This window comes from Salvelinus sp. IW2-2015, linkage group LG15 (assembly GCF_002910315.2).
Source record: "Salvelinus sp. IW2-2015 linkage group LG15, ASM291031v2, whole genome shotgun sequence".
NCBI classification, from domain to species: domain Eukaryota; kingdom Metazoa; phylum Chordata; class Actinopteri; order Salmoniformes; family Salmonidae; genus Salvelinus; species Salvelinus sp. IW2-2015.
In genome coordinates, this window is record NC_036855.1 from 28,344,637 (window position 1) to 28,370,474 (window position 25,838).

A 25,838-nucleotide genomic window follows, 5' to 3' on the forward strand; every position below is an offset into this window, starting at 1 on the left:
AACATATTTATTTTGCAAAGATCACATCCAAATATAATCATAGCGACTGTTCAAGCAAGAATCAAAACATAATTGTAAGCGCATGAGATCCCAAAGTTATTTTGTTTAGAAGTAATACTGTAAATCTAGGCTATGTTGAATGGGCACAGATGGCGATGACTTTCTTACTGCCACCAAATCACGTGTGTGATGTACTCGAAAAAGGGTCTATAGGCAGCTCATTAGTTTGTGGAAGCTTATGATTTATACTGATCTGCGTGCCAGTTATATTTATTTATGCACATTTTCGTTGAACTTCAATAATAACGTTTTTGTCACGTGGTTAATCATAAAAATCTGAAGTAAAATAATAAAACGACCATATGGACATATTGATAGAATGTGATCCATAGAGCCCCACAGTGGTGTCATAATACCSATAAAGCCTAGCAGTCAAACAGGGAAATGGTTCCAATTGTTTTTCCACCATTCAAAACCAGGGGATTTTATAAAGAAAGATTTTTCAAATGGATGTAAAAAAAAAWAAAAAATACTTTTGACTTGTGTGAGGTGAAAGGGAAAGGGGGGTGGATACCTAGTCAATTGTCCAAAAATGTATTCAACTGAAATGTGTCTTCCGCATTAACCCAACCCCTCCGAATCAGAGGTGCGGTGTACGTGGTGAGTTAAGACATTCATGAGAGAAAAGAGAAACCAACACTGCAGACTATGACTTCCTTAAGGGTACTTTAAAATTGTAGCTATGTGGTAGCATGAGCACAACTTTGGTTTTAGAAATGGGGGGGAGGGACACACACATAATTATGATATATATCTTTTTTTGTCAGATAAACACTCCAAACAGCCTACCCGACTGCTTTATCCAATGATAAAACTGGGGAGGGACAAAAATACAATTTCAGTATTGGGGGGGGCATGTTCCCAGTGAAAGTTGCACCCCTGTGTGGTAGTAGAGTGGTGACCTGAGAGCACACAATTGGTTGTGAAGTGTTATCAAATGTAACGTAATATTTTAATTGTATAAAACTGACTTAATGTTGTTGGGCCCCAGGAAGAGTAGCTGCTGCCCAGCAGCTAATGGGGATCCTTAATGAATACAATAGACTTACAACCATATGATTGCTGACCTAATAGGCCTACCTATGTAACTTGTACCCATTTCGCAATACCTGGAACTAGCAACAGCTAACATTGATTGAAATAAACAAAAACAAAATATATTATGCTTGATATTGTCTGGCACACAACCACCTGACCTGCAACTCACAAAATGGCTGCATGAACAACAAAGCGTGTTTGGTAATTGAGAGTGTATTCAATACAGTGACTCATGTTAGAAATAGGGGTAAAAAAAAAATGGACATTTGAGGTTGAATGTTAAACAGTAGCAGAATCTTAGAAATATAATCTATAGAACAACAGATCTTAGAGGTATTGGAATGATCAAAATTAACTGCCAATATCACAGCATTGATGGATATCTGTGTTCATGAATACTTTGTGAAACATCAATTGAACTGGCACTATCAGGACTGCTCTATGTGATATTTCTCATGAGATGGAAAATAGGGTCRATTTGACACATTCTATTTCTATCATCAAATTGCTAGGCTCTGGGCAGGGCGTCGTTGGGTTGATAGGCACGGGGCAGGATGTAGTTGGTAGCCATGGCGAGGATTGGAGCGCCGGTGGGAACACCAGGGAAGGGGCCGCTAGAGCCAGCGATGTCGATGTGAGAGTAAGGCAGAGGAGTGCCAGAGTCCACGCCGTGCTGATGGAAGGAAACAAGACAAACACAAAAAGCAGCGATTAGGTTAGATTCAGGGTTATGAACAGGGCTGTGGAGCGTGTGTGTGTACCTTGTCCAGCCCAGAGGCCATGATGAGGAAGGCAGCGGGGGTCTGATGTCCACGGGGGGTAGCAGAGGATGGTAGGTTGTTGCTTTGCAGAATCTCCTCATACTCTGACTTCCCCTTATGGAAGTCATAGTCTTCACGCCTGATACTGGACACCTCAAACAGATCACCCAGAACCTCCCCTGCTACAGAGGGGGAGAGATAAAGGACTAACAGGTTACATACACCGTGTTCATACCAGAAAACCCATGTTTCGACCTGTAAACTCTGGTTTGCTGATTTGTTTGAATAGTGTGTGTCGAGCGTCTCACCTTTCTGCCACTGACGGGCATTGCCAGAGCGATGGGCAGCTCCYTTGTCCATGATGATCTATAACCGAAAGAGTTTAAATCAACAACTTTACATTATTAGCAATCATTCTCACCATGGCCAGTGTGCTATTATATAAAGAGTCTGTGTATGGTACAGTACAGATACTGTGTGTGTGTGTGTAAGGTCCAGTACTTACAGAGTAGTTGGGTCCCATGGCTCTGATGGCATGTCCTGTCAGAGTGGCGATGGTAAACAGCTGAGGAGATACCTCACGTACCGCCTGTAGAGGAAGACATGAGATTAAGGTGACTGAGAATAGGTTTCACAGGAGGAACAGGGAGGACGTGGAATAGAGTTGTGTATCCTTTACCTTCTCTTTCATCTCACAAAGCAGGTCYACCATCACCATGCGTCCCTCAGCATCTGTGTTCCCTACGCGAACCCTGCGYCCCGCACGGGACACCACCAGCTCATCAGCTACGTAGCAGTCTGACAGAACAGAGAGAAACACAACACACAATCCTTAAACCCTCATTCTATCAGAGAGACAGAACACATCACACACATATTTAGGAGAGGGAAGAGGCCAACTACTCAGTAGGTGAAACCATTGAAATATAATCTATATTCGATTTTTATATTCTAGATTCTATTTCTATGGGTGAAACCCTCACCCCACGACATCACACTGACCTGAGCCCACGCTGTTCCTCACCATCGCCATGCTACCCACCACCTTCAGATGCTTGGGCTTGAGTTTGGCCAGGACCTGACAGGACACAGCTACATGTTAGCAGGAGTAACAGACTATGTCAGGGACTATGAGTCCARTAGTGATCACTGAAGGGTATCAAAGTATTAGTTATTTACCTGGAAGAACCCAGCCACGGCAGCAGCACCACACTTATCTCTGTGCATGCCAGCCATGATGCCACCAGCCTTGATGTCAGCTCCACCGGTGTCATAGGTGATGCCCTGAGAGAGAGACACACACACACATAAATGCATGCATGTTACACACAGAAAAACACYGTCATGACAGGAACACCCCACGCCATTATCAATTCATAATTTCCCCCTCTTCCACCCCCCCTCCTTCCTTTCTCTCCTGCTCACCTTGCCGACCAGCATCAGTGTGTGTTGAACGGGTCCTTCTCCACAGTACTGCAGCTTGATTACTCTGGCCTGGTGACGAGGCACAGCTACAGAAGACAAACCCACATGGATGAAAAAGACACAAAGACACACACACACAAAAAGTATTTAGGCCCCTAGACTTTTTCCACATTTTGTTACGTTACAGCCTTTTTCTAAAAAGGAATATTTAAAAACAGAAATACCTTATTTATATACGTATTCAGACCCTTCGCTATGAGACYTGAAATTGAGCTCAGGTYCATCCCGTTTCCATTAATCATCCTTGAGATGTTTCTATAACTTGGAGTCCACCTGTGGTCAATTCAATTGATTGAACATGATTTGGAAAGGCACACACACCTGTCRATAGAAAGGTCCCACAGTTGACAGTGCATGTCTGAGCAAAAACCAAGCCATGAGGTRGAAGGAATTGTCCGTAGAGCTCAGAGACAYGACTGTGTTGAGGCACAGATCTGGGGAAGGGTACAAAAACATTTCTGCAGCATGGAAGGTCCCCAAGAACACAGTGGCCGCCATCATTTTTAATGGAAGAAGTTTGGAAACACTTAGACTCTTCTTAGAGCTGGAGTACGGRCAAACTGAGCAATCCGGGGAGAAGGGCCTTGGTCAGGGAGGTGACCAAGAACCCGATGGAGCTCTGACAGAGCTCCAGAGTTCCTCTGTGGAGATGGGAGAACCTTCCAGAAGGACAACCATCTCTTCAGCACTCCAKCAATCAGGCCTTCATGGTAGAGTGGCCAGACAGAACTCTTCAGTAAAAAGCACATGACAGCCCGCTTGGAGTTTTCTAAAAGGCACCTAAAGACTCTCAGACCATGAGAAACAAGATTCTCTGGTCTGATGGAACCAAGATTGAACTCTTTGGCCTGAATGCTAAGCGTCACGTCTGGAGGAAACCTGGCACCATCCCTGCGGTGAAGCATGGTGGTGGCAGCGTCATGCTGTGGGGAAGTTTTTCAGCAGCAGGGACTGGGAGACTAGTCAGGATCGAGGGAAAGATGAACGGAGCAAAGTACAAAGAGATCCTTGATGAAAACCTGCTCCAGAGCACTCAGGACCTCAGACTGGGGCGAAGGTTCACTTTCCAACAGGACAACGACCATAAGCACAAAGCCAAGACAACGCATACTTATGTAAATTAGATATTTCAGTGTAGTTTTTTTTCTTCCTACAAACCTGTTTTTACTTTGTCATTATGGGGTATTGTGTGTAGCTTGATGAGGGAAAAAAACAATCTAAACAATTTTAAAATAAGGCTGTAACGAAACAAAATGTGGAAAAAGTTAAGGGGTCTAAAAACTTTCCGAACGCACTGTACACACACACTTACCATTGGCACAGCGGTTCACAGCAGCGAGGCAGGGATACTCCTTCTCCAGCACCTTCAGATCACTCACCACATCCACCTGAGACAGCATTATCACATTAACACTAATACATTAGTGAGATTCAGTACTTGAGAGAAGTAGAAATGACATATGCTGGCGCTACTAAAGGCTTCTATGGAATGGAGTGCTCATCTACATAAAGTCATATTCCAAAAAAGAAAAGGTGATGGCATCTCCCAAAAAGTCCACAACTAAGAGCTTCGACAATGACAGCAACAGGTTTTTTTTTTTATCAATAAAAAAGCCCCTATGAATAAAATACTTTTGTTGATGTCTTTTTGGGAGATACCATCACCTTTTCTTTTTTTGGATGTATGATTAAAGCCTCTCTCTCTCTCACCTGCACTGGGCTCTCCTTAAAGAGGGCCTGGACGTACTCAGCTACACGAGGAGCAGCCATCCTCTCAGGATCAGACCCTCCTATGTCACGGCAAGCAAGCCTGGAGAGAGAAAGATCATATATGCACTACCATTCAAAAGTTTGGGGTCACTTATAAATGTCCTTGTTTTTGAAAGAAAAGCACACAAAAGTCCATTAAAATAACATAAAATTGATCAGAAATACAGTGTAGACATTGTTAATGTTGTAAATGACTATTGTAGCTTGAAACGGCAGATTTGTTATGGTATATCTACATAGGCATACAGAAGCCCATTATCAGCAACCATCACTCCTGTGTTCCAATGGCACGTTGTGTTAGTTAATCCAAGTTTATCATTTTAAAAAGGCTAATTGATCATTAGAAAACCGGTTTGCAATCATGTTAGCACAGCTGAAAACTGTTGTCCTGATTAAAGAAGCAATAAAATTGGACTTCTGTAGACTAGTTGAGTATCTGGAGCATCAGCATTTGTGGGTTCGATTACAGGCTCAAAATGGCCAGAAACAAATTACTTTCTTCTGAAACTCGTCAGTATATTCTTGGTCTGAGAATTGAAGGCTATTCAATGTGAGAAATTGCCAAGAAACTGAAGATCTCATACAACGCTGTGTACTACTCCCTTCACAGAACAGCGCAAATTGTCTCTAACCAGAATAGAACGAGGATTGGGAGGCCCTGGTGCGCAACTGAGCAAGAGGACAAGTACATTAGTGTCTCGTATGAGAAACAGACTCCTCACAAGTCCTCAACTGGCAGCTTCATTAAATAGTACCCGCAAAACACCAGTCTCAACGTCAACAGGGAAGAGGTGACTCCGGGATGCTGGCCTTCTAGGCAGAGTTCCTCTGTCCAGTGTCTGTTCTTGTGCCTTATCTTAATCTTTTATTTTTATTGGCCAGTCTGAGATATGGCTTTTTCTTTGCAACTCTGTCTAGAAGGCTAGCATCCTGGAGTCGCCTCTTCACTGTTGACGTTGAGACGGGTGTTTTGTTTTTATTGATTGGTCAGTTACCCTAGCCAATTCCCTAATTTTCACACTGACACAGTAATAAACAGCTCTAACGTTACAMGCTTCATTGTCAAATCAAATGTTATTGGTCACATACACGTGATTAGCAGATCTTATTGCGGGTGTAACGAAATGCTTGTAGCTCCGACAGTGCAGTAATATCTAACAAATTACACAACATATACCCAAAAAACACAAATCTAAGTAGGAATGAATTAAGACTATATACATATGGACGAGCGATCTCAGAGCGGCAAGGACTAAGATACAGTATAATAGTATAGAAAAACAGAATATACATTTGAGATTATTAATGCAAGATATGTACGCATTATTACGTGAATGAGATACCGTAGAATAGTATAGAAAACACATGAGACGAGTAATGCCAGATATGTAAACATGGTGCACAGTAGAGGTCTGCACGAGACCGTTTTCTTCATCCTGCTCCTGCCCACACTCGCTGGCTTTCTGTCCGACTCCCATSTTCCCAAACCCAACTGCAGTCCCSCAATGTTATTTTTTTAATGTAACCTTTATTTAACTGGGKAAGTRAGTTAAGAACAAATCCTTWTTTACAATGACGGRCTACCCTGGCYAAACCCGAACTAAGCTGGGCCAATTGTGCGCCGCRCTATGGGAATCCCAATCWCCGCCCGGATGTGATGCAGKCTGAATTTTAGGCMTATGTGAAACAGCTCACGGTCCCAGCAATTTTTCGCCCTATAGGCAACATCAAATGCGCAACAATAACTTAAGAAATAGGTTAAATGATRAGAGATTCTCACACYGCCKTTACATTGTATTACTGGCRTATTTCAGCCAATYTGCTAGATGTAGTTTGAAGAAAGCAGAGTTGAAGAGACTTGCACTTTCTCTTGAGCTATTTTTATAGCCTACCTTTTAGGAGTGGGAAGATTTTCAGARGAGAAATATYGGTGATCAATATTTAAGCCTATTTCTAGGCAATGTAACCTAATCATAGGCCTATTTAGAAGTACATTTCCTTGGAAAGACAACTACCCTGTGCTTCTTCGACCATGTATAGGCTATAGCCTACTCTATTTAATTGAGACCACACGCGTACCTGATCTCGTAAGTATGGCTACTGAACTGGAAGCAGCAAGAATGATGACAACGACACTTGTTAGGTTTTGCATAGGCCTATAGGATATAGCCTACCTTTAAGAGGAAGATTTTCAGGCATGGTCTTTTTCATGGTCTGAGAGTCCTTTAACTGCCTTTTAGCAAACTCCAAGCGGGCTGTCATGTGCCTTTTASTGAGGAGTGGCTTCTGTCTGGCCACTCTACCATAAAGGCCTGATTGACGGAGTGCTGTAGAGATGGTTGTCCTTCTGGAAGGTTCTCCCATCTCCACAGAGGAACTCTGGAGCTCCATCAGAGTGACCATCGGGTTCTTGGTCACCTCCCTGACCAAGGCCCTTCTCTCCCGATTGCTCAGTTAGGCCGGGCGGCCAGCTCTAGGAAGAGTCTTGGTATCCTTCCCCAGATCTGTGCCTCGTCACAATCCTGTCTCAGAGCTCTACAGACAATTTCTTTGACCTCATGGCTTGGTTTTCACTCTGACATGCACTGTCAATTGTGGGACCTTATATATACAGGTGTGTGCCTTTCCAAATCATGTACAATCAATTGAATTTACCATAGGTGGACTCCAATCAAGTTGTAGAAACATCTCAAGGATGATCAATGGAAACAGGATGCACCTGAGCTCAATTTCAAGTTTCATAGCAAAGGGTGTGAATAGTTGTGTAAATAAGGTATGTTTTTTATTTAAAATTTGCAAAAATGTCTAAAAACCTGTTTTCGCTTCATCATTATGGGGTATTGTGTGTAGATTCATGAGGAATACAATTCATTTAATCCAATTTAGAATAAGTCTAACGTAACAAAATGTGGAAAAAGGGAAGGGGTCTGAATATTTTACGAATGCACTGTAGGAACTATCTTCCTTTATGTGCAATCATGGATCTGGAGTGAATCTGACGTATAGTTCATGAGAAGATCATTTTTGAGCATTAGCGTTACATATGCAAAGAATTAGTTGTTAATAGTTTCCTTGTTTGTTTTTTTAGATAAAAATACCAAATTCAGTGTGGTTCATCTTAGGTACGTGCATAATAGCGATGAAAAGTTTCAAGTTGTTAGGCCACGTAAGATGGACACGTGAAATCTTATTTTTGGTTTGTCAATAACTCAGCCATCTTTTGACCAATCCCTTAGCTTTTCTCAACCTAAGTTAAGACATGTACCACCGTAGGCATACATTCCAAATGTGGTGTCATTTGGTCCTATTATTTATGACAAGAAGATTAAGTATTTTTTAAGCATATTTTAGCATATTAGTGTATGTGCTAATATGGATCTACTGGTATAGTGTGGCCATCTTTGAATGCAGACCATAAGATTTGTTTTATAATTAAATAGTCAAATAAGTGAATTGAAGATATCAATGCCAAACTTCACATGGTTCCTTATGTTAACGTCTTTGATTACCCTTAAGTTGACAGGCCATCGTGAAGACCAAAAGTATGAAAAAAAAATKWAAAAAATWATTGATGAACAATTATTTTTGGCCCTACTGCTATTAGCCCATACAATAACAGATTCACTACATGGAACAACAGATAGTCCRCCAATGTATGTAACCKTTTATTTTTGGCACTAAACAGTCTCCATATATACTTCCATACATTTTTTCAACTCTATCGGGCGACCTTCAGACGAGTCTTGTGATGCCTGTTGCCGTCCTAAAGCAAAACAACGATGTCTCATGGTCTGACACCGCTCTAGTGCCGTCACCTTTCACCGCAAATGGGGAAGTGCGACATCTGCGGATGCAGTGGATTGAGACAGATACCAGATAAGTTTACCTTAAACCGGCGGATCTTTATGGGGATTTTTATTATTACGCTAATTAGGCTTCCTCTGGGGCACAGACAGACTCTAGTGAGTTAAATGAACACATAAAATCTGATTTCCTTATTTATCAATAACCCAGACATCTTTTAACCAACCAATACATTTTGTTTTCAAACTAAGTTAAGAAATGTACCATGGGCCAACATTGGTGTGATTTGGACGTATGATTCCTGAGAATACGTTATTAAAACTTTAAAAAATAGATATATATATTCCAAGATGGAGGAAAATCTGTCTCAACAGACCTAATGGGTCCTCGAGGAAAATCTGTTCAGCATGATCACATTTAACATATAAAAATGTCTCCCCATAAGAGAGATCTCTCCTTTGTTACAGATGAAAATATGGCTGTGCGCAACTCACCGTCCACTCTCCAGAGCAGAGACCAGATCCACCAACTCCTTCCCCTGGGCCTCCTGGTCCACCCACAACCCTAGAACACACACTTTATACGGGCTGGGCTTTACAGACACCTCCCTCACCTCCAGAGGCTGGAAGAGAGTGAGAGAGGGGAAAGAGAGAGATTGTGGATAAAGGATAAATGTCAGCACCACATTTGGAGCAAAAGACAATTGAGCTCCACCTGTGTGCAAAGGGTCTGTTTTTATTTTTTAAATTGGGCATAGGAGTGCCTTCAGCTCGAAACATTGCACAATAAAACAACGGGAGAAATCAGTGTTAGTGTTCAGGTATCTATTGCTTATTTCACAGTGTTCTCACCATGTAGAGGGCGTGCAGGGCCCCTAGGGCAGCAACCATGGTGCTCTTGTCATAGCTGCTGTGACGAGGACAGACCAGCAGGGGGCGCTGCATGCCTGCCTTCATGGCCCTGAAGAAATACCCACAGTACATGGTAACGAATGGGAGAGATACACACAGGACAGGAATACAGATATATAGTAACCTCTTGGTACATTTTGTGTGTGTGTATATATTTGGTGTTGACTTGGACCTCTTGATGCCATTAACGGCTGCGTCGCTGAAGCGTCGGACGTCATCGTAGTCCCGGTTYACGGGCCCGGTGGACGCAAACACCAAGCGTTTACCAGGCAACCCCGGAACCATCAACACCACCACCTTATCTCCCAGACCACAGTCCACCTTGAGGAGAAAGGAGAGAGGAGAAATGAGAGAGGAGAAGAGAAAGTAGGGGTATATTCATCTATCTATGTTGTTGGTGTGGGTGTGTGCATGACTCACCGAGCTGTAGTCCTGCAGAGGTGCTTTCAGACATTCCAGCTCCTTGGGCAGCGTGTCATAACTCTGGGTCACCAAGACTATGCCATCATAACTAGGAGAAAACACACGCAGAGCACACACATTTTGTTCTTCCACACTTATGGCGAAATAAAATAAATTTCCYAATCCTATTTTCCCTAATCCCAACCTTAACCCCTAACCCAAAACCTAAGCTTAAAATAGCATTTGACTGTCCCCAGGAGAGAGAATTTCCCTTGTTTTAACCCCCCCCCCATACACACATGACATGTGACCTGACCAGCAGTTCCTCAATACTCACTTCTGGTTCTTACAGTCAGTGGTCCACTCAATGGGCTGGACACTATAGAGAGAAACGCATGTTCAATACAGCTCAATATAGGCTCAATAGTATTGGTCTTGAAGGTCCAACTCAGTAGCCTGGTACCAGATTTGTTTGTGCTCTTGCCAACTAACTCCATTGCTGTCATTGTTAAGCCAAACATTGTTTGACATGACAATGGGTGACCAAGGAGTTGGCTACAATTATAGCACAGACAGACAGCATTGGTTACCAACTCAGAAAATGGTGATAAAAAAATTGCTTTAAATTCCTGTCTGGTATTTATTCCCTACTGCAGGGTTAGTGATATCAGTGGCATTGGGTCAAAGTCTGGCTTCGGAGAAACCTTTGGTCTCCAGATAATCTGCAGGACTTGTGCACACTTTGACATCTCATTAGTCTAAAGCAGCTCTTTTGCGTTCACCTGTCCAGTCTATTCACATTAGTACAAATGCAGAAAGAAAGGAGATGAGGAAAGGACATGCCTTTAGACCATTGAGATGCACCCTGTGATTTAATATATGCCATTTAGCAGACGRTTTTATCCAAAGAGACTTATAGCCATGCGTGCATACACTTTAAGCATGAGTGGTCCCGGCAATCAAACCCATTATCCTGGCAATGTAAGTGCCATGCTCTCCCAACTGAGCTACAGAGGACCCAGCCCATTCAATAGACGATCAGGTTAAACGTTATACCGTCTATTCACAAAGCTGTTTGCCACTTGAGGCAAATTCCCCAACGCTTCCCAAATGCTCTGTCTAAACGCAAATATGCCTGGCACCCGTTACAGTTTTGGAAACATTTGGAACTTAACTCTCATATATGGGAGATATACATTTTCAAATACAAAAAAGATACACTTACTGTACGCAGTTAAGGAAAATTGCACCTAGCTGTACTTTGAGAAACACTGGAAATGTGGAATGGAATGGTCCAATGGAAATGCGAGCGCAAGGTGAGAGGATGTGTCGTAGCAGAGGCTGTGTGTAAACATCAGGGTGCAACTTTGCTAAAATGCGCACAGTAAGTGTATCTTTTGTATTCTAAAGATTATTTTTTCGCTTATATGAAAGTTAAGTTCGGAAGGTTTCCAAAACCGCATCGCAAGTTAAGCGTATTTGTGTTCAGACAGAGCGCCAAAATTAAACAGAGCGTGGGGATTGTAGTTCCCATGGAGCCAGCTGTGGTCCTTATCATCAGGGGGATAAGGGGGACCGGCTGTAAACTGGGTATACCCCCTTGGGTTCTAGAGAGATACAAAGGACCATGAGATGCACCCTGTGTGAGATGCAGAGTTGCAGACTATATGAGCCTGACTTAGTACTCATCTTTCCATTGCACAAACCATGCTTTGAATGATATGCAGTATTCTAAAAAGGACATTGTTCCCTTTCTCTCACCCTCCCTTTCCTGTCATGTGTCTAGATTCATGCATTTGGAACGAGAATAATATGTAATGACGTCATATGGGGAACATTTCAATTTGAGATACTGTTTTGAGGGAAGTAACAAGAAGTAGGCACATGACCTAGCAACAGAAAGTACAAATTGGCAGATTAGATAGGCCAATAGGGCTTTAATAGAAAGCTAGCTTGCTGGTACTTGGAGGAAAAATTGCAACTATCTGGCTAAGTAGCTGTCTGCAAAGACAGTGGACAGTCCACTCCATGCGGACAGTGGTACTCAGTGATGCGTTGTTTGCCCCAATCATAATACTTTGTATTCAGGACATAAAGTTAATTTCTTTGCCACATTGCAAAAAGGATGCATGTTTTGGAATATTTGTATTCTGTACAGGCTTCTTTCTTTTCACGCTGTCATTTACCTTAGTATTGTGGAGTAATTTCAATGTTTATCCATCCTCGGTTTTCTCCGATCACAGCCATTAAACTAGAACTGTTATAAAAAGTCACCATTGATCTCATGGTGAAATCCCTGAGTGGTTTCCTTCCTCTCTGGCAACAGTTAGGAAGGGCGCCTGTATATTTGTAGTGACTGGGTGTATTGACACACCATCAAAAGTGTAATGAATAATTTCACCATGCTCAAAGGGATATTCAATGTCTGTTTTATTTATTTATACCGATCTACCAATGGTGCCCTTCTTTACAAGGCATTGGAAAACCTCCCTGGTCTTTGTGGTTGAATCTGTGCTTGAAATGCACTGCTCGACTGAGGGACCTTACAGATGATTGTATGTGTGGGGTATAGAGATGTGGTAGTCATTCAAAAATCATGTTAAACACCATTATTGCACACAAAGTTAGTCCATTCAACTTATTAAGCAAATGTTTACTCCTGCACTTATTTAGGCTTGCCATAGCAAAAAAAATCAAAAACCATTCCACGTTATCATGATGGGCTATTTTGTGTGTGGGCCTGTNGTTTTTCAGCAGCAGGGACTGGGAGACTAGTCAGGATCGAGGGAAAGATGAACGGAGCAAAGTACAAAGAGATCCTTGATGAAAACCTGCTCCAGAGCACTCAGGACCTCAGACTGGGGCGAAGGTTCACTTTCCAACAGGACAACGACCATAAGCACAAAGCCAAGACAACGCATACTTATGTAAATTAGATATTTCAGTGTAGTTTTTTTTCTTCCTACAAACCTGTTTTTACTTTGTCATTATGGGGTATTGTGTGTAGCTTGATGAGGGAAAAAAACAATCTAAACAATTTTAAAATAAGGCTGTAACGAAACAAAATGTGGAAAAAGTTAAGGGGTCTAAAAACTTTCCGAACGCACTGTACACACACACTTACCATTGGCACAGCGGTTCACAGCAGCGAGGCAGGGATACTCCTTCTCCAGCACCTTCAGATCACTCACCACATCCACCTGAGACAGCATTATCACATTAACACTAATACATTAGTGAGATTCAGTACTTGAGAGAAGTAGAAATGACATATGCTGGCGCTACTAAAGGCTTCTATGGAATGGAGTGCTCATCTACATAAAGTCATATTCCAAAAAAGAAAAGGTGATGGCATCTCCCAAAAAGTCCACAACTAAGAGCTTCGACAATGACAGCAACAGGTTTTTTTTTTTATCAATAAAAAAGCCCCTATGAATAAAATACTTTTGTTGATGTCTTTTTGGGAGATACCATCACCTTTTCTTTTTTTGGATGTATGATTAAAGCCTCTCTCTCTCTCACCTGCACTGGGCTCTCCTTAAAGAGGGCCTGGACGTACTCAGCTACACGAGGAGCAGCCATCCTCTCAGGATCAGACCCTCCTATGTCACGGCAAGCAAGCCTGGAGAGAGAAAGATCATATATGCACTACCATTCAAAAGTTTGGGGTCACTTATAAATGTCCTTGTTTTTGAAAGAAAAGCACACAAAAGTCCATTAAAATAACATAAAATTGATCAGAAATACAGTGTAGACATTGTTAATGTTGTAAATGACTATTGTAGCTTGAAACGGCAGATTTGTTATGGTATATCTACATAGGCATACAGAAGCCCATTATCAGCAACCATCACTCCTGTGTTCCAATGGCACGTTGTGTTAGTTAATCCAAGTTTATCATTTTAAAAAGGCTAATTGATCATTAGAAAACCGGTTTGCAATCATGTTAGCACAGCTGAAAACTGTTGTCCTGATTAAAGAAGCAATAAAATTGGACTTCTGTAGACTAGTTGAGTATCTGGAGCATCAGCATTTGTGGGTTCGATTACAGGCTCAAAATGGCCAGAAACAAATTACTTTCTTCTGAAACTCGTCAGTATATTCTTGGTCTGAGAATTGAAGGCTATTCAATGTGAGAAATTGCCAAGAAACTGAAGATCTCATACAACGCTGTGTACTACTCCCTTCACAGAACAGCGCAAATTGTCTCTAACCAGAATAGAACGAGGATTGGGAGGCCCTGGTGCGCAACTGAGCAAGAGGACAAGTACATTAGTGTCTCGTATGAGAAACAGACTCCTCACAAGTCCTCAACTGGCAGCTTCATTAAATAGTACCCGCAAAACACCAGTCTCAACGTCAACAGGGAAGAGGTGACTCCGGGATGCTGGCCTTCTAGGCAGAGTTCCTCTGTCCAGTGTCTGTTCTTGTGCCTTATCTTAATCTTTTATTTTTATTGGCCAGTCTGAGATATGGCTTTTTCTTTGCAACTCTGTCTAGAAGGCTAGCATCCTGGAGTCGCCTCTTCACTGTTGACGTTGAGACGGGTGTTTTGTTTTTATTGATTGGTCAGTTACCCTAGCCAATTCCCTAATTTTCACACTGACACAGTAATAAACAGCTCTAACGTTACAMGCTTCATTGTCAAATCAAATGTTATTGGTCACATACACGTGATTAGCAGATCTTATTGCGGGTGTAACGAAATGCTTGTAGCTCCGACAGTGCAGTAATATCTAACAAATTACACAACATATACCCAAAAAACACAAATCTAAGTAGGAATGAATTAAGACTATATACATATGGACGAGCGATCTCAGAGCGGCAAGGACTAAGATACAGTATAATAGTATAGAAAAACAGAATATACATTTGAGATTATTAATGCAAGATATGTACGCATTATTACGTGAATGAGATACCGTAGAATAGTATAGAAAACACATGAGACGAGTAATGCCAGATATGTAAACATGGTGCACAGTAGAGGTCTGCACGAGACCGTTTTCTTCATCCTGCTCCTGCCCACACTCGCTGGCTTTCTGTCCGACTCCCATSTTCCCAAACCCAACTGCAGTCCCSCAATGTTATTTTTTTAATGTAACCTTTATTTAACTGGGKAAGTRAGTTAAGAACAAATCCTTWTTTACAATGACGGRCTACCCTGGCYAAACCCGAACTAAGCTGGGCCAATTGTGCGCCGCRCTATGGGAATCCCAATCWCCGCCCGGATGTGATGCAGKCTGAATTTTAGGCMTATGTGAAACAGCTCACGGTCCCAGCAATTTTTCGCCCTATAGGCAACATCAAATGCGCAACAATAACTTAAGAAATAGGTTAAATGATRAGAGATTCTCACACYGCCKTTACATTGTATTACTGGCRTATTTCAGCCAATYTGCTAGATGTAGTTTGAAGAAAGCAGAGTTGAAGAGACTTGCACTTTCTCTTGAGCTATTTTTATAGCCTACCTTTTAGGAGTGGGAAGATTTTCAGARGAGAAATATYGGTGATCAATATTTAAGCCTATTTCTAGGCAATGTAACCTAATCATAGGCCTATTTAGAAGTACATTTCCTTGGAAAGACAACTACCCTGTGCTTCTTCGACCATGTATAGGCTATAACCTACTCTATTTAATTGAGACCACACGCGTACCTGATCTCGTAAGTATGGCTACTGAACTGGAAGCAGCAAGAATGATGACAGCGACACTTGTTAGGTTTTGCATAGGCCTATAGGATATAGCCTACCTTTAAGAGGAAGATTTTCAGGCATGGTCTTTTTCATGGTCTGAGAGTCCTTTAACTGCCTTTTAGCAAACTCCAAGCGGGCTGTCATGTGCCTTTTASTGAGGAGTGGCTTCTGTCTGGCCACTCTACCATAAAGGCCTGATTGACGGAGTGCTGTAGAGATGGTTGTCCTTCTGGAAGGTTCTCCCATCTCCACAGAGGAACTCTGGAGCTCCATCAGAGTGACCATCGGGTTCTTGGTCACCTCCCTGACCAAGGCCCTTCTCTCCCGATTGCTCAGTTAGGCCGGGCGGCCAGCTCTAGGAAGAGTCTTGGTATCCTTCCCCAGATCTGTGCCTCGTCACAATCCTGTCTCAGAGCTCTACAGACAATTTCTTTGACCTCATGGCTTGGTTTTCACTCTGACATGCACTGTCAATTGTGGGACCTTATATATACAGGTGTGTGCCTTTCCAAATCATGTACAATCAATTGAATTTACCATAGGTGGACTCCAATCAAGTTGTAGAAACATCTCAAGGATGATCAATGGAAACAGGATGCACCTGAGCTCAATTTCAAGTTTCATAGCAAAGGGTGTGAATAGTTGTGTAAATAAGGTATGTTTTTTATTTAAAATTTGCAAAAATGTCTAAAAACCTGTTTTCGCTTCATCATTATGGGGTATTGTGTGTAGATTCATGAGGAATACAATTCATTTAATCCAATTTAGAATAAGTCTAACGTAACAAAATGTGGAAAAAGGGAAGGGGTCTGAATATTTTACGAATGCACTGTAGGAACTATCTTCCTTTATGTGCAATCATGGATCTGGAGTGAATCTGACGTATAGTTCATGAGAAGATCATTTTTGAGCATTAGCGTTACATATGCAAAGAATTAGTTGTTAATAGTTTCCTTGTTTGTTTTTTTAGATAAAAATACCAAATTCAGTGTGGTTCATCTTAGGTACGTGCATAATAGCGATGAAAAGTTTCAAGTTGTTAGGCCACGTAAGATGGACACGTGAAATCTTATTTTTGGTTTGTCAATAACTCAGCCATCTTTTGACCAATCCCTTAGCTTTTCTCAACCTAAGTTAAGACATGTACCACCGTAGGCATACATTCCAAATGTGGTGTCATTTGGTCCTATTATTTATGACAAGAAGATTAAGTATTTTTTAAGCATATTTTAGCATATTAGTGTATGTGCTAATATGGATCTACTGGTATAGTGTGGCCATCTTTGAATGCAGACCATAAGATTTGTTTTATAATTAAATAGTCAAATAAGTGAATTGAAGATATCAATGCCAAACTTCACATGGTTCCTTATGTTAACGTCTTTGATTACCCTTAAGTTGACAGGCCATCGTGAAGACCAAAAGTATGAAAAAAAAATKWAAAAAATWATTGATGAACAATTATTTTTGGCCCTACTGCTATTAGCCCATACAATAACAGATTCACTACATGGAACAACAGATAGTCCRCCAATGTATGTAACCKTTTATTTTTGGCACTAAACAGTCTCCATATATACTTCCATACATTTTTTCAACTCTATCGGGCGACCTTCAGACGAGTCTTGTGATGCCTGTTGCCGTCCTAAAGCAAAACAACGATGTCTCATGGTCTGACACCGCTCTAGTGCCGTCACCTTTCACCGCAAATGGGGAAGTGCGACATCTGCGGATGCAGTGGATTGAGACAGATACCAGATAAGTTTACCTTAAACCGGCGGATCTTTATGGGGATTTTTATTATTACGCTAATTAGGCTTCCTCTGGGGCACAGACAGACTCTAGTGAGTTAAATGAACACATAAAATCTGATTTCCTTATTTATCAATAACCCAGACATCTTTTAACCAACCAATACATTTTGTTTTCAAACTAAGTTAAGAAATGTACCATGGGCCAACATTGGTGTGATTTGGACGTATGATTCCTGAGAATACGTTATTAAAACTTTAAAAAATAGATATATATATTCCAAGATGGAGGAAAATCTGTCTCAACAGACCTAATGGGTCCTCGAGGAAAATCTGTTCAGCATGATCACATTTAACATATAAAAATGTCTCCCCATAAGAGAGATCTCTCCTTTGTTACAGATGAAAATATGGCTGTGCGCAACTCACCGTCCACTCTCCAGAGCAGAGACCAGATCCACCAACTCCTTCCCCTGGGCCTCCTGGTCCACCCACAACCCTAGAACACACACTTTATACGGGCTGGGCTTTACAGACACCTCCCTCACCTCCAGAGGCTGGAAGAGAGTGAGAGAGGGGAAAGAGAGAGATTGTGGATAAAGGATAAATGTCAGCACCACATTTGGAGCAAAAGACAATTGAGCTCCACCTGTGTGCAAAGGGTCTGTTTTTATTTTTTAAATTGGGCATAGGAGTGCCTTCAGCTCGAAACATTGCACAATAAAACAACGGGAGAAATCAGTGTTAGTGTTCAGGTATCTATTGCTTATTTCACAGTGTTCTCACCATGTAGAGGGCGTGCAGGGCCCCTAGGGCAGCAACCATGGTGCTCTTGTCATAGCTGCTGTGACGAGGACAGACCAGCAGGGGGCGCTGCATGCCTGCCTTCATGGCCCTGAAGAAATACCCACAGTACATGGTAACGAATGGGAGAGATACACACAGGACAGGAATACAGATATATAGTAACCTCTTGGTACATTTTGTGTGTGTGTATATATTTGGTGTTGACTTGGACCTCTTGATGCCATTAACGGCTGCGTCGCTGAAGCGTCGGACGTCATCGTAGTCCCGGTTYACGGGCCCGGTGGACGCAAACACCAAGCGTTTACCAGGCAACCCCGGAACCATCAACACCACCACCTTATCTCCCAGACCACAGTCCACCTTGAGGAGAAAGGAGAGAGGAGAAATGAGAGAGGAGAAGAGAAAGTAGGGGTATATTCATCTATCTATGTTGTTGGTGTGGGTGTGTGCATGACTCACCGAGCTGTAGTCCTGCAGAGGTGCTTTCAGACATTCCAGCTCCTTGGGCAGCGTGTCATAACTCTGGGTCACCAAGACTATGCCATCATAACTAGGAGAAAACACACGCAGAGCACACACATTTTGTTCTTCCACACTTATGGCGAAATAAAATAAATTTCCYAATCCTATTTTCCCTAATCCCAACCTTAACCCCTAACCCAAAACCTAAGCTTAAAATAGCATTTGACTGTCCCCAGGAGAGAGAATTTCCCTTGTTTTAACCCCCCCCCCATACACACATGACATGTGACCTGACCAGCAGTTCCTCAATACTCACTTCTGGTTCTTACAGTCAGTGGTCCACTCAATGGGCTGGACACTATAGAGAGAAACGCATGTTCAATACAGCTCAATATAGGCTCAATAGTATTGGTCTTGAAGGTCCAACTCAGTAGCCTGGTACCAGATTTGTTTGTGCTCTTGCCAACTAACTCCATTGCTGTCATTGTTAAGCCAAACATTGTTTGACATGACAATGGGTGACCAAGGAGTTGGCTACAATTATAGCACAGACAGACAGCATTGGTTACCAACTCAGAAAATGGTGATAAAAAAATTGCTTTAAATTCCTGTCTGGTATTTATTCCCTACTGCAGGGTTAGTGATATCAGTGGCATTGGGTCAAAGTCTGGCTTCGGAGAAACCTTTGGTCTCCAGATAATCTGCAGGACTTGTGCACACTTTGACATCTCATTAGTCTAAAGCAGCTCTTTTGCGTTCACCTGTCCAGTCTATTCACATTAGTACAAATGCAGAAAGAAAGGAGATGAGGAAAGGACATGCCTTTAGACCATTGAGATGCACCCTGTGATTTAATATATGCCATTTAGCAGACGRTTTTATCCAAAGAGACTTATAGCCATGCGTGCATACACTTTAAGCATGAGTGGTCCCGGCAATCAAACCCATTATCCTGGCAATGTAAGTGCCATGCTCTCCCAACTGAGCTACAGAGGACCCAGCCCATTCAATAGACGATCAGGTTAAACGTTATACCGTCTATTCACAAAGCTGTTTGCCACTTGAGGCAAATTCCCCAACGCTTCCCAAATGCTCTGTCTAAACGCAAATATGCCTGGCACCCGTTACAGTTTTGGAAACATTTGGAACTTAACTCTCATATATGGGAGATATACATTTTCAAATACAAAAAAGATACACTTACTGTACGCAGTTAAGGAAAATTGCACCTAGCTGTACTTTGAGAAACACTGGAAATGTGGAATGGAATGGTCCAATGGAAATGCGAGCGCAAGGTGAGAGGATGTGTCGTAGCAGAGGCTGTGTGTAAACATCAGGGTGCAACTTTGCTAAAATGCGCACAGTAAGTGTATCTTTTGTATTCTAAAGATTATTTTTTCGCTTATATGAAAGTTAAGTTCGGAAGGTTTCCAAAACCGCATCGCAAGTTAAGCGTATTTGTGTTCAGACAGAGCGCCAAAATTAAACAGAGCGTGGGGATTGTAGTTCCCATGGAGCCAGCTGTGGTCCTTATCATCAGGGGGATAAGGGGGACCGGCTGTAAACTGGGTATACCCCCTTGGGTTCTAGAGAGATACAAAGGACCATGAGATGCACCCTGTGTGAGATGCAGAGTTGCAGACTATATGAGCCTGACTTAGTACTCATCTTTCCATTGCACAAACCATGCTTTGAATGATATGCAGTATTCTAAAAAGGACATTGTTCCCTTTCTCTCACCCTCCCTTTCCTGTCATGTGTCTAGATTCATGCATTTGGAACGAGAATAATATGGAACATTTCAATTTGAGATACTGTTTTGAGGGAAGTAACAAGAAGTAGGCACATGACCTAGCAACAGAAAGTACAAATTGGCAGATTAGATAGGCCAATAGGGCTTTAATAGAAAGCTAGCTTGCTGGTACTTGGAGGAAAAATTGCAACTATCTGGCTAAGTAGCTGTCTGCAAAGACAGTGGACAGTCCACTCCATGCGGACAGTGGTACTCAGTGATGCGTTGTTTGCCCCAATCATAATACTTTGTATTCAGGACATAAAGTTAATTTCTTTGCCACATTGCAAAAAGGATGCATGTTTTGGAATATTTGTATTCTGTACAGGCTTCTTTCTTTTCACGCTGTCGTTTACCTTAGTATTGTGGAGTAATTTCAATGTTTATCCATCCTCGGTTTTCTCCGATCACAGCCATTAAACTAGAACTGTTATAAAAAGTCACCATTGATCTCATGGTGAAATCCCTGAGTGGTTTCCTTCCTCTCTGGCAACAGTTAGGAAGGGCGCCTGTATATTTGTAGTGACTGGGTGTATTGACACACCATCAAAAGTGTAATGAATAATTTCACCATGCTCAAAGGGATATTCAATGTCTGTTTTATTTATTTATACCGATCTACCAATGGTGCCCTTCTTTACAAGGCATTGGAAAACCTCCCTGGTCTTTGTGGTTGAATCTGTGCTTGAAATGCACTGCTCGACTGAGGGACCTTACAGATGATTGTATGTGTGGGGTATAGAGATGTGGTAGTCATTCAAAAATCATGTTAAACACCATTATTGCACACAAAGTTAGTCCATTCAACTTATTAAGCAAATGTTTACTCCTGCACTTATTTAGGCTTGCCATAGCAAAAAAAATCAAAAACCATTCCACGTTATCATGATGGGCTATTTTGTGTGTGGGCCTGTYACACAAAATCTAAATTTAATCAATTTAAAATTCAGGCTGTAACACAACAAAATTAGGAAAAAGTCAAGGGGTGTGAATACTTTCTGAAGGCACTGTGTGCACTCAATCCTGTTTAGGAAAACCACGTCTCAATAAATACCATTGCTCATTCATTAATTAATACGCAATAACAACAGATCCTGCACACATGCATTTCATAAAGTACATATTCTGACGGAAATTTTACACGGAACGGCTAAATGTATGAATAAAATGGGCTTACTGGGTACACGTTGCTGGCATTCCGACGTTTTGAGGGAAAAAGACAGCAAGCTAAACCGTCAGCTGACACAACGAAGCTTCCTCGGTCAATCACGTGATTTATCAACGTCCTTTCAACGTAGTCCTGGGAGTTGTAATTTTTACATACTGATTACTACGCGGAAATATGCAGATTATCTACACATAAAAAAGTATCCAAATATAGTATCAATTGGAAGTGTTATATATATGATGTACATACTAGAGAAGTATCTACACTTCAGATTATATATAATTGAGTGACAGTAGCCAATAAACTGAACTACAAATACCYAACCAGGAAGTCCAATCCTGTGCATGTTGTCTGGTCAGTAGACAAGCCAGCAAGGTGAGTGCCTGATCATTGGTCCAAAGTGCAAGAATGAGACGGTTTATTAGACTTTTCACCTGACTGACCATATGATATCAGTAAAATTAGCTACTCTTGATTGATTTGAATATATTTGCAGATTTGGTTGTGCAACATTGTTGTTGGCTTGTGGTTATTTTGCATTTGCGGAGTCAGTAATCACTGGTGATCAGGTAGGACGGTTTTAACTGAATATAGTTACTGTACGACTTTATATTATCTTGATTGTAAAGATACTGTAACTGTATGTTATCTACAGGAGTAGAGTTTGCGGTCAGGGTGATAAGGTTATCACTAATAAAATAATTTACATTGCAACTAAGAGTTTGAAGAAACCCGCAAGGGTTTATTAGATATTTTGGCAATTCCTTTGCTCTGTCCATATTCGGGTTCCTGAGATGTCAATGTGCAACTAGCTACGCTAGAGCTCTGAACTCATGAGTCACTTTACTGCATCATAAGACAGTATATAGGCCACTGCACTTTGAGGTTATCTACAGAAATTGTTCAGTARTTCCTTAATTGGGATTGGACAATTCTTAGCCCACCCTGTGTTCTGAAACTATTAAATTCACCCCTTCACTTTCTTTCCTTTCTGTACATTTACTTGTTGTCTCTGCTTTTCTCTCTCAGTATTTTTCCTGCTCTCTGTTCTCAGTAGATGAGACTTCCTCTTCACTCCTTGTCTCTCATCTCGAGGAGCTTGTCTGACAGGCTGTCTGCTATCCCCGGTAGGCGGGGAGTGTGTGGCGCTGCGATGCGATTGGTGCAGTTCTGCCGCCAAGGCGATGAGGGAGGGGTTAGAGTCGGCGTTGATCGGGGGGAGGGGCTAGGGGTCGTTGACCTTAAGGCCTTTGACCCTTCGATGCCCATGACAATGAGAGAGCTGCTGGAGATGGGAACGAAGGGCATGCAGTGTGCACAGAGGTAACACATACACAACACACACTGTCTTGTTGCTTGTCAGTAGCCATCCTTTCCACCCAGAGCAAATACTCTCCTCTTTCTCTCAGGGCACTGGAGGTTAGTCCTGCTCAGTGTGTGGTTCCCTTTGCTGAGGTGAGGCTGCTGTCCCCAATCCTAGCCCCAGAGAAGGTGGTGTGTGTGGGGATGAACTACCGGGACCACTGCCTTGAGCAGAACGCCCCTATCCCTAAAGAGCCAATCATCTTCAGCAAGTTCCCCAGCGCCATTACTGGGCCCTTCGATGACATCACACTGCCCGACGAGAGCCAGGTGAGAGCAGCTTTAGTCACTGGGCGTGTTCCTCTGCCCAGGTGTTGCTGACGCATGCCAGATCCTACAACACCTGGATAGGTATTTTACGTATCAGCTAACCACATAATATGTTATAGCAATCTGGTGCCCGACGGCACAGTCGATGACGTGGCACGCAACTTCTGAGCAGGAGAACACGACCCCTGTCAGGCCCAGAGGAGAAGATTGAGAATCAGTAGATTTGCATGATCCTAGATCCGTGCCTGATACAATTATAATTAACAGAGGCACTGTAGTCTGGGTGTTACACAGTTTCTGCATTCAATAACTTAATTGATGGATTCTTATTCCTGGTTATCCCTGATTGGAGGAGGTGGACTGGGAGGTGGAGCTAGCCTTTGTGATTGGACGAAAGGGGAAACACATTAAGGTGAGTCTGAATACAACTTGACAGACACAGGGGTTTCATGTCCCACAGATGAGCTCACTCTACCTATGCGTACACAACCCCCCCCCCCCCCCCTCCCCCTCCACTCTCTCTCCAAGGAAGCGGATGCTATGTCTTACGTGGCAGGTTTCACCGTTGCCAACGATGTCAGCGCACGTGATTGGCAGATGAAACGCAACGGGAACCAGTGGCTGCTGGGAAAAACCTTTGACAGCTTTTGTCCTCTCGGCCCCGCCTTAGTGACCACCTCCGCTGTGACGGGTGAGAGAGGCAGGGAGAAACACAAGATAAAATGTATACATATCATTTGCTTACTTTGGCAGAGTGGTTGCTAAAATGGATCTGTATTTGTCGTCAGACCCCCATAACCTGGGTATCCGCTGTCTGGTGAATGGAGTTGCAGTCCAGAACAGCAACACTGACCAGCTGATCTTTAAGACTGAGCAAGTGGTGGCCTGGGTCTCACAGTGAGTGACACACACACACACACACAATGTGTTCATAGTTCTTGTGATGGTAATACTTTACTTGAGCCCTCTATCACAAGGTATACATAACCCAGTCACTAACAGTTATGACAACTGAGTTACACTGGCATCACAAAACCAATATTTGTGACGGCTAATGAGTAGTCTACAGTTGCTCTATGATAACAAAGATTTGCATGTGTGTGTTTTCTCCTGTGTTAGGTTTGTGACGTTGTCTCCAGGTGACGTGTTTCTGACAGGGACTCCTCCAGGTGTGGGTGTGTTCAGGAACCCACCTGTCTTCCTCAAGGTCATCATCACACACTTATATAAAGACATTCGTTGTGTACCAGGCTGACTACTTTGCAGATGTTGTAATGAATCAATCAATGGTTGTGTGCCACTACGACTGATTGCTAAATCATATGATTTGGTTAGCTGATATGTTAAACACCTAACAAAGCATTTTGAGATCTGACATATGTCTGTTGTGTAGTTAGCCTGGAATGAATCCATATTGTTACATATAGTAGTAATGAACTCCACATCCACCCCAAGCTCTTATAGGGCTAGGCACTTCCCATAGATCTGAAAAGATCAGATAGGGCACACGAGTTACACGCGTTGCCTGTTGTGGTCCTGTCTTGTGAAAGGTGTAATGAAGTGTTCCTGTGTGTGTTTCAGAAAGGAGATGTGGTGGAATGTCAAATAGACCAGGTCGGGGTCATACGCAACAATGTTGTCTGAACTCTGACCCCTGAAGCAGCCAGCCTATTGGACAGCTCTCTCTTCAATCTTGATTCAGCTCTCTTTGGACCCAAGTGTCATTAATCTAGTCTACTGTAAATCAGATCTAATCCATGTTTGAAAGGCTTTGTTTACACAGGAAGCCCAATTATGATATTTTRCCCAATTATTGGCAAAAGCTCTAATCTGATTGGTCAAAGGATCCAAATTAGACTGCCTGTGTAAACAGCCAAAGATGGTGAATTAGGTTTGTAAACTATCAATCTAACTAAAGTTGCACATTTTTTTGTGGAATGTCTATAGAATTGAATAGATTACTTTTATAAATCCAAGTTCTTTATTCTTGTTTTCTGTGATCCTTCTTATACAAAACATATACTGTCATGATACTACAGTACCACTCACATGGCTAAATGTGTGACTAGTTTTCACGAAATCATGTCTCCTATAACACTGTGCTTTCCAATGGCACCCTATTTACTACATAGTGCACTAGTTTTTATTAGGTACCAAAAGTCAAAAGTAGTGCACTATATAGGGAATAGGGTGCCATTTAGGACCAGTCAAGTGACATTTGGAAGACACAGAACAGTGATTACTCACCTCTAACTGGACGAAGATTTTTTTGGTGCGCGATGTCTAATATTAAAG

The 25,838-nt window shown here is 42.2% G+C and overlaps 2 protein-coding genes across 8 annotated transcripts; one reads left to right on the top strand and one right to left on the bottom strand.

The window, feature by feature from the left end:
- Positions 1–1,348: 1,348 nt before the first annotated feature.
- Positions 1,349–22,021, bottom strand: LOC111974503 (putative aminopeptidase W07G4.4). The gene is made up of 23 exons (XM_024002227.2): positions 21,921–22,021; positions 19,268–19,309; positions 18,949–19,039; positions 18,701–18,849; positions 18,469–18,577; positions 18,112–18,239; positions 13,754–13,853; positions 13,346–13,431; positions 10,569–10,610; positions 10,250–10,340; positions 10,002–10,150; positions 9,770–9,878; positions 9,413–9,540; positions 5,055–5,154; positions 4,657–4,732; positions 3,285–3,370; positions 3,039–3,143; positions 2,862–2,937; positions 2,539–2,657; positions 2,365–2,448; positions 2,168–2,225; positions 1,860–2,041; positions 1,349–1,771 (listed from the first exon to the last, which is right to left on the bottom strand). Exons 1-23 carry the CDS (start codon positions 21,938–21,940, stop codon positions 1,607–1,609), a joined length of 2,295 nt encoding a protein of 764 aa, XP_023857995.2. The 5' UTR covers positions 21,941–22,021; the 3' UTR covers positions 1,349–1,606.
- Positions 22,022–22,201: 180 nt separating this feature from the next.
- On the top strand, positions 22,202–25,527 carry fahd2a (fumarylacetoacetate hydrolase domain containing 2A). 7 transcript variants are annotated; one of them, XM_024002234.2, is made up of 8 exons: positions 22,202–22,286; positions 23,043–23,234; positions 23,321–23,543; positions 23,896–23,955; positions 24,072–24,234; positions 24,332–24,440; positions 24,663–24,750; positions 25,125–25,527. In XM_024002234.2, the coding sequence occupies exons 2-8, from the start codon at positions 23,065–23,067 to the stop codon at positions 25,185–25,187; spliced, it is 876 nt and encodes a 291-aa protein (XP_023858002.1). In that variant the 5' UTR covers positions 22,202–22,286; positions 23,043–23,064; the 3' UTR covers positions 25,188–25,527. The 7 variants fall into 7 exon arrangements, with proteins under 7 accessions (XP_023858002.1, XP_023857998.1, XP_023857999.1 ...); XM_024002230.2 differs by having other exon boundaries at positions 22,266–22,286; positions 22,966–23,234; XM_024002231.2 differs by having other exon boundaries at positions 22,268–22,286; positions 22,969–23,234.
- The last annotated feature ends 311 nt before the right edge of the window (positions 25,528–25,838 follow it).

What these genes read in the sequence shown, in the direction of transcription:
- fahd2a (XM_024002230.2), top strand. Translation starts at nt 22,969, where the DNA reads ATGAGACTTCCTCTTCACTCCTTGTCTCTCATCTCGAGGAGCTTGTCT. An exon ending in GACCACCTCCGCTGTGACGG is followed by an intron (nt 24,235 to 24,331) that starts GTGAGAGAGGCA and finishes ATTTGTCGTCAG; the next exon opens with ACCCCCATAACCTGGGTATC. An exon ending in ACCCACCTGTCTTCCTCAAG is followed by an intron (nt 24,751 to 25,124) that starts GTCATCATCACA and finishes TGTGTGTTTCAG; the next exon opens with AAAGGAGATGTGGTGGAATG.